This window comes from Hemiscyllium ocellatum, chromosome 16 (assembly GCF_020745735.1).
Source record: "Hemiscyllium ocellatum isolate sHemOce1 chromosome 16, sHemOce1.pat.X.cur, whole genome shotgun sequence".
NCBI classification, from domain to species: domain Eukaryota; kingdom Metazoa; phylum Chordata; class Chondrichthyes; order Orectolobiformes; family Hemiscylliidae; genus Hemiscyllium; species Hemiscyllium ocellatum.
This window is the reverse complement of record NC_083416.1, coordinates 47,899,253-47,911,982: the sequence shown is the minus strand read 5'-3', so window position 1 is coordinate 47,911,982 and position 12,730 is coordinate 47,899,253. Positions and strand designations below refer to the sequence as shown.

At 44.1% G+C, this 12,730-nt stretch overlaps 1 protein-coding gene across 5 annotated transcripts in view; it reads right to left on the bottom strand.

Moving 5' to 3' along the window:
• The window catches only part of LOC132823413 (kelch-like protein 3), a 124,592-nt gene that overhangs the window by 7,838 nt on the left and 104,024 nt on the right, over nt 1-12,730 (bottom strand). For 4 of the 5 annotated variants that reach the window (XM_060837223.1, XM_060837226.1, XM_060837224.1 and 1 more), the window contains 3 exons: nt 11,435-11,563; nt 622-762; nt 376-534 (listed from right to left, as the gene is read on the bottom strand). In XM_060837223.1, the coding sequence (XP_060693206.1) occupies nt 376-534; nt 622-762; nt 11,435-11,563 (429 nt within the window). The remainder of the gene's footprint in view (nt 1-375; nt 535-621; nt 763-11,434; nt 11,564-12,730) is intronic. The other variant, XM_060837225.1, reaches the window with a different exon arrangement.

Here is a 12,730-nt window from a genome sequence, read left to right as displayed (position 1 = left end):
TTTCCTTTCCTGCCGTATTTCCCCCACAGTCTCACCATTACATACATCATTCAGGGGCCTAAAGGTTTCTGCCTAATGTTGTTATTATTTCACCTCTACACTAAATTATTTTAAAGGTGAAATATGAAAAAGGATTATATACATTAAATATAGATTTCAAAGCTCAAGTAATTTTCTGATACATGATAAAATTAAAAGTCAATAAGTATGTTTTAGAGATAAGTATGTTCACTTACAAAATGACATCAATTCCAACACTGCATAGCTGCAAAATAGTCAGAGGACAAGGGACTTTTGAAAAATAAAGTACAGTGTCTTAGTTTGTGTGACATAAAGGTGCACATCATCCCAGTTAGAACAATCTTAGCTACAAACCTGCAACAGCTTTACCTGCGTAGCTTCTTCCAGTACTCATATTGGTTGGTAATAGTGTCCACTTGTCAGTTATAGAATTGTAGAATTCCACAGAAGCTAAATTTGATGAACCATCATCTCCTCCAATTACATACAAAAATCCATTTACAGCACAAACTCCTACAAAATACAAAAAAGTTTAATTCAACCAAAGTTTGGTCTACCTTCAGATAGAAGGTAAAATCTGATGCTTAAATGGATCCCTACCAGCATTCCTCCGACACATATTCATGTCTGCCACTTGCCTCCAAACGTTTGTGGATGGGTCATACACCTCGACACTTTTCCTCACCAAAGGTCCATCGTGACCCCCAGTTGCATACAACTGACCATTTAGAACGCCAACCCCTGTGATAAGCATGTATAAAAAAAATAAAACATTCTCTTTTGCAATACAATTTGTATCAATGCATAATGCTCAGTGTACCATTAGCCAAACAAGGAAATGACTTAACTGAAAGGTTAACAGGCAATGTTTCCTTTCTGTTGACAGGATGGGGTTCTATGTTGCTCATCAGGTTGATGATTATCTTTTTATCTCTTCAGTTATCCTTCCCTTACTCCTCCATTATAGGTAGTAACTCCTGCTGGAGTGCATTTCCATAGGTACAAGTAACTCTCTCTTTCCCTATGTGAGCTTAGTAAACAAAATCAAAGTAGGCTTTTATTTAGTGTTAGGGTAGAGGTGGGGGGGGGGGGGGGGGAAGCCTAAAAGTCAGGTTCGATCTTATGCTTGAATGTTCACACGTGCAGCGCACAACACGAGTTGCTAGGTGGAGATCTAGGGAGGGAATTTGGTCAGTATTCCTGCAAACAGCTAATTATGGTATACAACATCATCACAATTAAGACCAGCTAACACAGCACTGATAAACAGTTTAATTTGAGATCCTCTATTTCTTTATAACTCAGTCAGACCAAATATTTTATGTACCTATTGAACCGTTAGGAGTTCATAAGTCTCACCTTAGCCTAAAATCAGTGATTGTATACAGTGTATTCAATTGGAATTCCCTTTTTAAAAAGCATTATGGGTCAATCCACAGCAGCTGGATTGCAGCAGTTCAAGAAGGCAGTTCATCACCACGTTCTCAAGGGCAATTAGGGATGGGCAATAAATAGAACATAACAGTGCAAAACAGGCCCTTCGGCCCTCAATGTTACATGGACCTGTGGAACCAATCTGAAGCCTATCTATCCTACACAATTCCATTTTCATCCATATGTTTATCTAATGACCATTTAAATGCCTTTAAAGTTGGCAAATCTACTACTGTAGCAGGCAGGGCATTCCACGCCCCTACTACTCTGAGTAAAGAAACCACCTCTGACATCTGTACTATATCTATCACCCTTCAATTTAAAGCTATGCAACCTTGTGCTAGTCATCACCATCCAAGGAAAAAGACTCTTATTGTCCATCTTGTCTAACTTTCTGATTATCTTATATGTCTCAATTAAGCCTCTTCTCTCTAACGAAAACAGCCTCATGCCCCTCAGCCTTTCCTCATAAGACCTTCCCTCCATAACAAGCAACATCCTAGTAAACGGGCTCTAAACCCTTTCCAAAGCTTACATGTCCTTCCTATAATGTGGTGACCAGAATTGGTACACAATACTCCAAGTGCGGCAGCACCAGAGTTTTGTACAGTTGCAACATGACCTCATGACTCTGAAACTCAATCTCTCTTCTAATAAAAGCTAACACACCACATGCCTTCTCAACAATCCTATCAACCTGGGTGGCAACTTTCAGGGATCTAGGTACATGAACGCCCAGATCTCTCAGCTCATCCACACTGTCAAGAATCTGACCATTAGCTCAGTACACTTTATTCCTATTGCTCCTTCCAAAGTGAATCACCTCACACTTTTCCACTTTAAACTCCATTTGCCACCTCTCAGCCCAGATCTGCAGCTCATCTATGTCCCTCTGTAACCTGGAACATCCTTTGGCAATCCACAACTCCACCTACTCTAATGTCATCCGCAAATTTACTAACCCATGCTTCTATACGCTCATCCAGGTCATTTATATAAAATGACAAACAGCCGTGGATCCAAAACAGACCCTTGCGGTACACCACTAGTAACTGAACTCCAGGATGAACATTTCCCATCATCCACCACCCTCTGTCTTCTTTCAGCTAGCCAATTTCTGATCCAAACCACTAAATCATCCTCAATCCCAAGCCTCCATATTTTGTGCAATAGCCTACTGTGGGGAACTTTATCAAACACCTTACTGAAATCCATATACACCACATCAACCACTTTACCCTCATTCACCTGTTTAGTCACCTTCTCAAAGAGCTCAGTAAGTTTTGTGAGGCACAACCTACCCTTCACAAAACCATGTTGACTATCCCTAATCAACTTATTCCTTTCTCGATGATTAAAAATCCCATCTCTTATAATTTTTTCCAACACTTTACTCATAACCAAAGTAAAGCTCACTGGTCTATAATTACCATGATTGTCCCAACTCCCCTTCTTGATCAAGGGGACAACATTTGCTATCCTCCATTCTTCTGGCACTATTCCTGTAGACAATGATGACATAAAATTCAAAGCCAAAGGCTCTACAATCTCCTTCCTGGTTTCCCAGAGAATCCTAGGATAAATCCCATCCAGTCCAGGGAACTTATTTTCACACTATCCAGAATTGCTAACACCTCCTTGTTGTGAAATGCTGACCCAGCCAGCAACACCCACACCCATGAATTATACAAAAAAGGGAAACTGCTAGCTTAATGAAGTCATAGAGAAAATGCTAGAATCAATAATAATGGAAGTGATAGCAGAACACGTAGAAACTAATAGTAAGATTAGCCAGCGTCAACATAGAATTATAAAAGGGAAATAGTGTTTGACAAAACTTATTTTTAGGGAGTAACTCACAAAATAGAAAAGGGGGATAATGGCAAATGCAGTATATTTAGATTTTCAGAAAGTTTTCGATAATGTCCCACAAAAGTAGAGCTGAGGGTTATGTGATCAGCCATGATCTCACTGAATGGTGGTACAGACTCGATAGAAGCAGAAATAAGCTATTTGACCTATGCCTTATGGTCTAAAACAGATTAGTAAAACATTCTTTGAAAGAACATTTACATCTTTCCTTAATGAAGAGACCAAAATTGCACACAACTTTCAAGATGTGATTTCAGCCACGCCCTGTAAACTGAAACATTCGTTTGTATTTAATTACCCTCACAATGAATCATAACATTCTTTCACATTTGTTAATTACTTGCTGTAGGGTCATGGAGTCATAGAGATGTACAGCATGGAAACAGACCCTTTGGTCCAACTTGTCCATGCCGACCAGATATCCCAACCCAATCTAGTCCCACCTGCCAGCACCCGGCCCATATCCCTCAAAACCGTTCCTATTCAGAATCCTTTTAGATGTTGCAACTGTACTAGCCCCCACCATTTCTCTGACAGTTCATTCCATACACTTACCACCCCCTGCGTTGCCCCTTAGGACTCTTATATCTTTCCCCTTCACCCTAAATCTATGCCCTCTAGTTCTGGACTCCCCGACCCCAGGGAAAAATACCTTGTTTGTTTACCCTATCCATGTCCCTCATGATTTTATAAACCTCTAGGTCAACCCTCCGCCTCTGACGCTCCAGGGAAAACAGCCCCAGCCTGTTTGGCCTCTCCCGAGAGCTCAAATCCTCCAACTCTGGCAACATCCTTGTAAATCTTTTCTGAATGCTTTCAAGTTTCACAACATCTTTCTGATAGGAAGGAGACCAGAATTGCATGCAATATTCCAACAGTTGCCTAACCAATGTCCTGTACAGCCGCAACATGACCTCCCAACACTTGTACTCAATACTCTGACCAAAAACGAAAGCATATCAAACACCTTCTTCACTATCCTATCTACCTGCGACTCCACTTTTCAAGGAGCTATGAACCTGCACTCCAAGGTCTCTTTGTTCAGCAACACTCCCGAGGACCTTACCATTAAGTGTATAAGTCCTGCTAAGATTTGCTTTCCCAAAATGCAGCACCTTACATTTATCCAAATTAAACTCCATCTGCCACTTCTCAGTCCATTGGCCCATCCTGTTGTAATCGGAGGTAACCTTCTTCGCTGTCCACTACACCTCCAATTTTGGTGTCATCTGCAAACTTACCAACTATATCTCTTATAATTTATATAAATGATGAAAAGTAGTGGACCCAGCACCGATTCTTGTGGCACTCCACTGGTCACAGGCCTCTAGTCTGAAAAACAACCTTTCACCACCACCACTGTCTTCTACCTTTGAGCCAGTTCTGTATGCAAATGACTAGTTCTTCCTGTATTCCATGAGATCTAACCTTGCTCACCAGTCTCCCATGGGGAACCTTGTCGAATGCCTTATTGAAGTCCATTTGGATAACTTCTACCCCTCTACCCTCATCAATCCTCTTTGTTACTTCCTCAAAAAACTCGATCAAGTTTGTGAGACATTATTTCCTATGCACAAAGCCATGTTAACTATTCTTAATAAGTCCTTGCCTTTCCAAATACATGTACATCCTGTCCCTCAGGATTCCCATTACACACGTGGCCGCTACAGCGCCCGCGGCACCAACGGCCGCTGCCGACCGTGATGTCACTTCCGCCCCCACCGACCTCGGAGCCTCCGCGATCGCCACCCAAACAACCACCCCGGCGATCACCGCACAGACAACCGCTTCCACGATCGCCAGGACAATCGCCAACGGACTCGCGGCACCTGCGGCTACCGGGAATGACTACGGTTCTTTCGTCGCCACAACCATTTCCGCCCCTTCGGTTGCCGTCGCCACAGCCACTTCCGCCCCCACTGACATCACTAACCTGCAGGACCACAACGCCTCAGGTTTCTCCGCCCCACGCCGACTTTCGCCACCACACGTAACCCCGCCCCCACGCTTATTTCTATCACGACGCATGACCCCGCCCCCACGCTTGACCCCACCCCCACACCGAGCAACGTCACCACGTCTATCCCCGCCCCTACGTCGATCTCTGTCCCTGCCCCTAACCCCGCCCCCACCCCCAGCTCCAGTCCCACACCAGGTCCTAGCTCCCAGCCATGCCGGATCTTCACCATCTCTCCAGACCTCCCCCTCTCTGAGGATGAAAGATCAGTCCTCAGCAGGGGCCTCACCTTCATTCCCCTACGCCCTCGGATCAATGAGTTCAACACGCAGCGAGATATTGAACAATTCTTGCGCCACCTTCGCCTCCGTGCCTACTTTCACAACCAAGACTCCCACCCACCCTCTGACGACCCCTTCTCCCGCCTCCAATGCACCCCATCCACCTGGACACCCCGTGCTGGCTTCTTACCCGCCCTCGATCTATTTATAGCCAACTGCCGCCGCGACATTAACCGACTCAACTTGTCCACCCCTCTCACCCACTCCAACCTCTCACCCTCAGAACGTGCAGCCCTCCACTCCCTCCGCTCCAATCCCAACCTCACCATCAAACCAGCAGACAAGGGAGGCGCGGTAGTAGTTTGGCGCACCGACCTTTATACCGCTGAGGCCAAACGCCTCCTCTTATCGCCCCCTTGACCACAACCCCACCTCCCACCACCAAACCATCATCTCCCAGACCATCCATAACCTCATCACCTCAGGGGATCTCCCATCCACCGCCTCCAACTTCATAGTCCCACAACCCCGTGCCGCCCGTTTCTACCTCCTGCCCAAAATCCACAAACCTGACTACCCCGGCTGACCCATTGTCTCAGCCTGCTCCTGCCCCACCGAACTCATCTCCGCATACCTTGACACGGTTCTGTCCCCTTTAGTCCAAGAACTCCCCACCTACGTTCGGGACACCACCCACGCCCTCCACTTCCTCCAGGATTTTCGCTTCCCCGGTCCCCAACGCCTTATTTTCACGATGGACATCCAGTCCCTGTACACCTCCATCCCCCATCACGAAGGACTCAAAGCCCTCCGCTTCTTCCTTTCCCGCCGCACCAACCAGTACCCTTCCACTGACACCCTCCTTCGACTGACTGAACTGGTCCTCACCCTGAATAACTTCTCTTTCCAATCCTCCCACTTCCTCCAAACTAAAGGAGTTGCCATGGGCACCCACATGGGCCCCAGCTATGCCTGTCTCTTCGTAGGATATGTGGAACAGTCCATTTTCCACAACTACACTGGCACCACCCCCCACCTTTTCCTCCGCTACATCGATGACTGTATCGGCGCTGCCTCGTGCTCCCATGAGGAGGTTGAACAGTTCATCAACTTTACTAACACCTTCCATCCCGACCTCAAATTCACCTGGACTGTCTCAGACTCCTCCCTCCCCTTCCTAGACCTTTCCATTTCTATCTCGGGCGACCGACTCAACACAGACATCTACTATAAACCGACTGACTCCCACAGCTACCTGGACTACACCTCCTCCCACCCTGCCCCCTGTAAAAACTCCATCCCATATTCCCAATTCCTTCGTCTCCGCCGCATCTGCTCACAGGAGGACCAGTTCCAACACCGCACAGCCCAGATGGCCTCCTTCTTCAAGACCGCAGATTCCCCCCAGACGTGATTGACGATGCCCTCCACCGCATCTCCTCCACTTCCCGCTCCTCCACCCGCCACCAAGACAGAACCCCACTGGTTCTCACCTACCACCCCACCAACCTCCGTATACAACGTATCATCCGCCGTCATTTCCGCCACCTCCAAACGGACCCCACCACCAGGGATATATTTCCCTCCCCTCCCCTATCAGTGTTCCGCAAAGACCACTCCCTTCGTGACTCCCTCGTCAGGTCCACACCCCCCACCAACCCAACCTCCACTCCCGGCATCTTCCCCTGCAACTGCAGGAAATGTAAAACTTGCGCCCACACCTCCTCCCTCACTTCCCTCCAAGGCCCCAAGGGATCATTCCATATCCGTCACAAGTTCACCTGTACCTCCACACATCATTTAATGCATCCGCTGCACCCGATGTGGCCTCCTCTATATTGGGGAGACGGGCCGCTTACTTGCGGAACGCTTCAAAGAACACCTCTGGGACGCCCGGACCAACCAACCCAACCACCCCGTGGCTCAACACTTTAACTCTCCCTCCCACTCCACCGAGGACATGCAGGTCCTTGGACTCCTCCATCGGCAGAACATAACAACACGACGGCTGGAGGAAGAGCGCCTCATCTTCCGCCTGGGAACCCTCCAACCACAAGGAATGAACTCAGATTTCTCCAGTTTCCTCATTTCCCCTCCCCCCACCTTGTCTCAGTCAGTTCCCTCAACTCAGCACCGCCCTCCTAACCTGCAATCTTCTTCCTGACCTCTCCGCCCCCACCCCACTCCGGCCTATCACCCTCACCTTGACCTCCTTCCACCTATCACATCTCCATCGCCCCTCCCCCAAGTCCCTCCTCCCTACCTTTTATCTTAGCCTGCTTGGCACATTCTCCTCATTCCTGATGAAGGGCTTATGCCCGAAACGTCGAATTTCCTATTCCTTGGATGCTGCCTAACCTGCTGTGCTTTAACCAGCAACACATTTGCACCTCAGGATTCCCTCCAACAACTTGCCTACCACCGATGTCAAGCTCACCGGTCTATAGTTCCCTGTTTTGTTCTTACCACCTTTCTTAAACAGTGGCACCACGTTAGCCAACCTCCAGTCTTCTAGTACCTTACCTGTGACTATTGATGAAAGAAATATCTCAGCAAGGGCCCAGTAATCACTTCCCTAGCTTCCCACAGAGTTCGGAGGTACACCTGATCAGGTCCTGGCGATTTATCCACTTTTGTGTGTTTCAAGACATCCAGCATTTCCTCCTCTGTAATATGGACATTTTTCAAGGTGTCACCATCTATTTCCTTACATTCTATATCTTGCATGTCCTTTTCCACAGTAAATACTGATGCACTTGCATACTAATCTGGAAGTCACACACTACAGTATCTAGATCTCTCTGCATCTCACCATTTAGATAATATTTTTATTCTCCTGATTGAAATGGACAGCTTTTCATTTTCACAGATTATAGGTGTTTGCCCACTCAATTAAGCTAACTACATTCCTTTATATCTTCCTTATGTCCTCTTCCCAGTGTGATCACATGTTTGAATGGACATCTTAAATGACAATGCTGATCTTTCTCTCTGCACCTTCTTGGCAGTTGTAACACTGTATCCTATACTCTGTTGTTACCCTGGTGCAACTGTTTAGTTTGATCTGCCTGTAAAGGACCTAAGACAACACTTTCACTGTACCTCGGTAAATGTGACCGTAATACATTAATTCAAATTAAATCACAATTAATTTGCTTACCTGTGAACTGAGCAACCATACTTCAAGTCCCTTCATCTAAGTGTCTTACGTAAATTTGTAAAAAATTGAGACCTCAGCAATGAGTCCTCTCATTACATCCAGCCAATCAGAAATGATCCATTTAAGCTCACTTCCCACCTTCTGTTAGCTTGCCAAACTTCCAACTCTGCCAAAATGTTACCATCTTGCCCCAACCCCCTACCACATTATAAGCTTTTATTTTCTGCAATGATGTTTGATGTTTGATTTGGCTCGTTAACAAATGCCTTCTGAAAATCTAAGTACAGTACCTCCACCAGTTCCTCTTTATCCAAGCATGTGCTACTTCCTTAAAGAACGCTAATAAACTGGTTGTAATAATTTCATTTTCAAACCATGTTGATTCTGCTTGATTACATTAATGTTTTCTAATTGACCTGCTTTGGTAAAACAAACAAGGGCAGGACTTATACAATTAAAAGTAGGGCCTTGGGTAGTGTTGTAGAACAGAGAGACCTTGGTGTTCAGGTACATAACTATCACAGAGATATACAGCATGGAAACAGACACTTCGGTCCAAATCGTGCATGCTGACCAGATATCCTGAATTGAACTAATCCAGACCCATTTGCCAGCAGTTGGCCCATATCCCTCTAACCCTTCCTATTCATATGTCAATCCAGATGAGTTTTAAATGTTGTAATTGTACCAGCCTCCAACACATGCTCTGGCAGCCCATTCCATACGCGTACCACTTTCTGCATGTAAAAGTTGCGCCTGAGGTCTCTTTTAATTTTTTCTCCTCTCACCCGAAACATATGTCCCCCAGTTCCGGATTCCCAACCCTAGGTATTTACCATACCCATGACCTTCATGATATTATAAACCGCTGTAAGATCATCCCTCAGCCTCCGACGCTCTAGGGAAAACAGCCCCACCCGATTCAGCCTCTCCCGATAGCCCAACCCCTCCAACTCTGGCAACATCCTTGTAAAACCTTTTCCAAACTCTTTCAAGTTCCACAACATCCTTTGATTCTTTGAAGTTTGCATAACATGTAGATAGGATAGTTAAAAGGCATTTAGCATGCCTTCCTTCTTTGCTCAGACCTTTGCATATAGGAGTTGGGAAGTTATGTGAAGGTTATAAAACATTGATTGGGCCTCTTCTGGACCACTGTGCGCAGTTCTGATTGCCCTGTTATAGGAAGGATTATTATTAAGCTGGAGAGGGCTCAGAAGAGATTTACAAGGATGTTGCTGAGCGTGAAGGGTTTGAGTTATAGATAGAAACTGGATAGGCTGGGATGTTTTTCACTGGAGCATAGGAAGTTGAGTGGTGACCTTCTAGATGTCTGTACAATCATGAGGGTATTGATAAGGCAAATAGCAGGGGCCTTTTCACTAGAGTGTGGGATTTCAAGACTTGGAGTCAGATTTTTAAGGTGAGAAGAAAGTTTTTAAAAAGACGAGAGACAGGTGTTTTCTTTAAGAGTGGTTTGTGTGTGGAATGAACTGCTGAGGAAGTGGTGGATGTGGGTACAGTTACATCACTTAAAAAACATTTAGATGAGTACATGAATAAGAAATGTTTGAAGGGATATGGATCAAGCACTGACAGTGGGGATAGTTTAATTTGGGTTTGTGGTTGGCATGGACTGGTTAGACCAAAGCGTCTGTTTCCGAGCTGTCTGACTTCATGACTCCGAGCTTGGACATCTTTAATAATGGCACCTAATAGGTGCCAAAGGGAGAGTAGCTGAGAAGTGGCAAGGCCTAAAAATGATCTCCCCAATATTTAATTTGAGGAAATTTCTGCTCATTCAGTACAGAATAACTAATAAGCAGCATGACAATTTAGAGACAATTTGAGGAACCAAGAAAGATAGTGTTAAGATAGTGGGGTGTCACCATTATATATAATTTGATGTGTTTTGAATGAGATCACCAATTGGTTGCATGTAATTCAGAAACTGAAGGTCAGGTGGTCAAGGAAGTATCCATATGTACCTTGTGTCAGTTCAGGAGCAAAGTCAGAAGCCACTTCAGATGGTTCTCGGACTACAACTGAATAAATAATAACAAAACTAGGTGCATGCAGTTTCACCCAGCTGGATACAGTGACAGATGATCACGTGGTCAATCATATTAAAATCAACAGACAGACCCAATTTTCCAAGTTAACAATCACGAAGGATGTCACTTGATGATTTCACTACAGTGCTACTAGATGTCCAAAAAAGGAAAACACACTTCCTGCACTGAGTCTGTCCAGACCTGTTAGAACTTCATATGTTTCAATCAGCGCCCCTCCCTTCCTTTTAAACTCCAGAGAATACAGATCCAATCAAACCAATCTCTCATCATAGGACAGTCCTATCATCCTTGCCATCAGTATAGTGAACTTCTGCTGCATTCCCTCTATGGTAAGGATGTCTGTTCTTAAGCAGGGAGACCAAAACTGCATGCAATACTCCAAATGTGATCTCACCAAGGCCCTGTACCACTGTCATACCCAAATAAACAGTTTCCACTGGTTCTTCCTGATCTATTCTACTAGTTAGACTCCCAAAAAAAAACACCAGATTTGTTAACCATGATTGGCCTTTTACACACTCATGCTGACTTCAGGTTAGATTTTATTTGAAATAATGTTTGATCAATTTTAAAAGACAAACAGAAGCATGTAAATTAAAACACATCACACCAAAAAGAAATGCAAAAATCAAACCTGCACCACTACGACGTGTACTCATGTCTGAAACATATGTCCATTCGTTGCTGACTGGATTATATGCTTCGACAGTGCTAAGACATTGGCGTGATGCTCCATCGTAGCCACCTACTGCATACAACCTGCCTAAGGAGATAGAAGGTATATGAACAATCAACACATACATTTCAAAATTGTTAAATACAGTTCTGTTTCTTGTTCTATACTAGTTGTTCAATCAAGGAGAGATCAGGAAATAAAGAAAGATTAGGGGAGCAAAAGAGAGACAAAATGCAAGCAAGTGAGCAAACCTAAATGCCAGAAGTGATGAAAGACATAAATCTGAAGTATTCACACTTGTTTCTGTCTCTAGAGATACTACCAGACCTGATGAGTATTTCCAGCATTTTACATCTTGATTTCAGATTTCCAGAATCCACATAAGATTGTATTCAATTTTATACAAAGTCCTGAGTACAATTCAGTGTTTTCCTTCCCTACCCATTCAGCATGTTGTTGGTTAATCCCAAGTAGCAATTACTGTTCGGTGTAGAAGCATCTTTAAAATGCTTCGGTCTTTAAATATTTGGGGCATAGGTTAGAACAGCTGGAGTAAAAGATTTCCACAAAGGAATTTATCCCCAGGACTGTCTCACAACTTAAGTTTAGAATACAGGTGATCATTCAGTTTAAATGATTTGGCTGGATACCTCCTTCCTGAAGTCTAGAAAGCTGATTGATTATTAAACTTGAGTAGACTGGAATTGTAAATGCTGTTCCTGATTTTTTTGTGTGAATAATTTGCAACTAACATAATTCATGAATTTCTAACTCTAACATATAATATGTAATAATATGTAATAATATGTAATTAATCATTACATATTATATTAATCAATGCAATGAACACTTGGAAAAATAAGGAAACATATAGTAAATAAAAAGTTCCAACCACGCTTGCAAAAATCCAATGTTTAAACAAAATATCCTTAATTTGGAGGAAATGGATTTCAATACTCTCTATTCTCCAACTAAAAGCAAAGATATATCAAAGAAGAACAATTTAAATGTGGATCCTGAATGTGGGAGATGCAAGATGCTTTCACAAAAAAGGAAAGATCAAAAACAAAATTACACAATCAATCAAGGAGGGTCTCTGGATGCATGTGGGGTTTGAAATCATCAACACCAATTCACTAATCTTTGAGAAACTCACATTTATATTGTTTTCTCAATCAGAACATGCTGTGGGTGTAGTGCCATGTGTGCATTTCTCACCTGCTGTGCAGGTTTGAATTTTTGTGTTATCGTGCT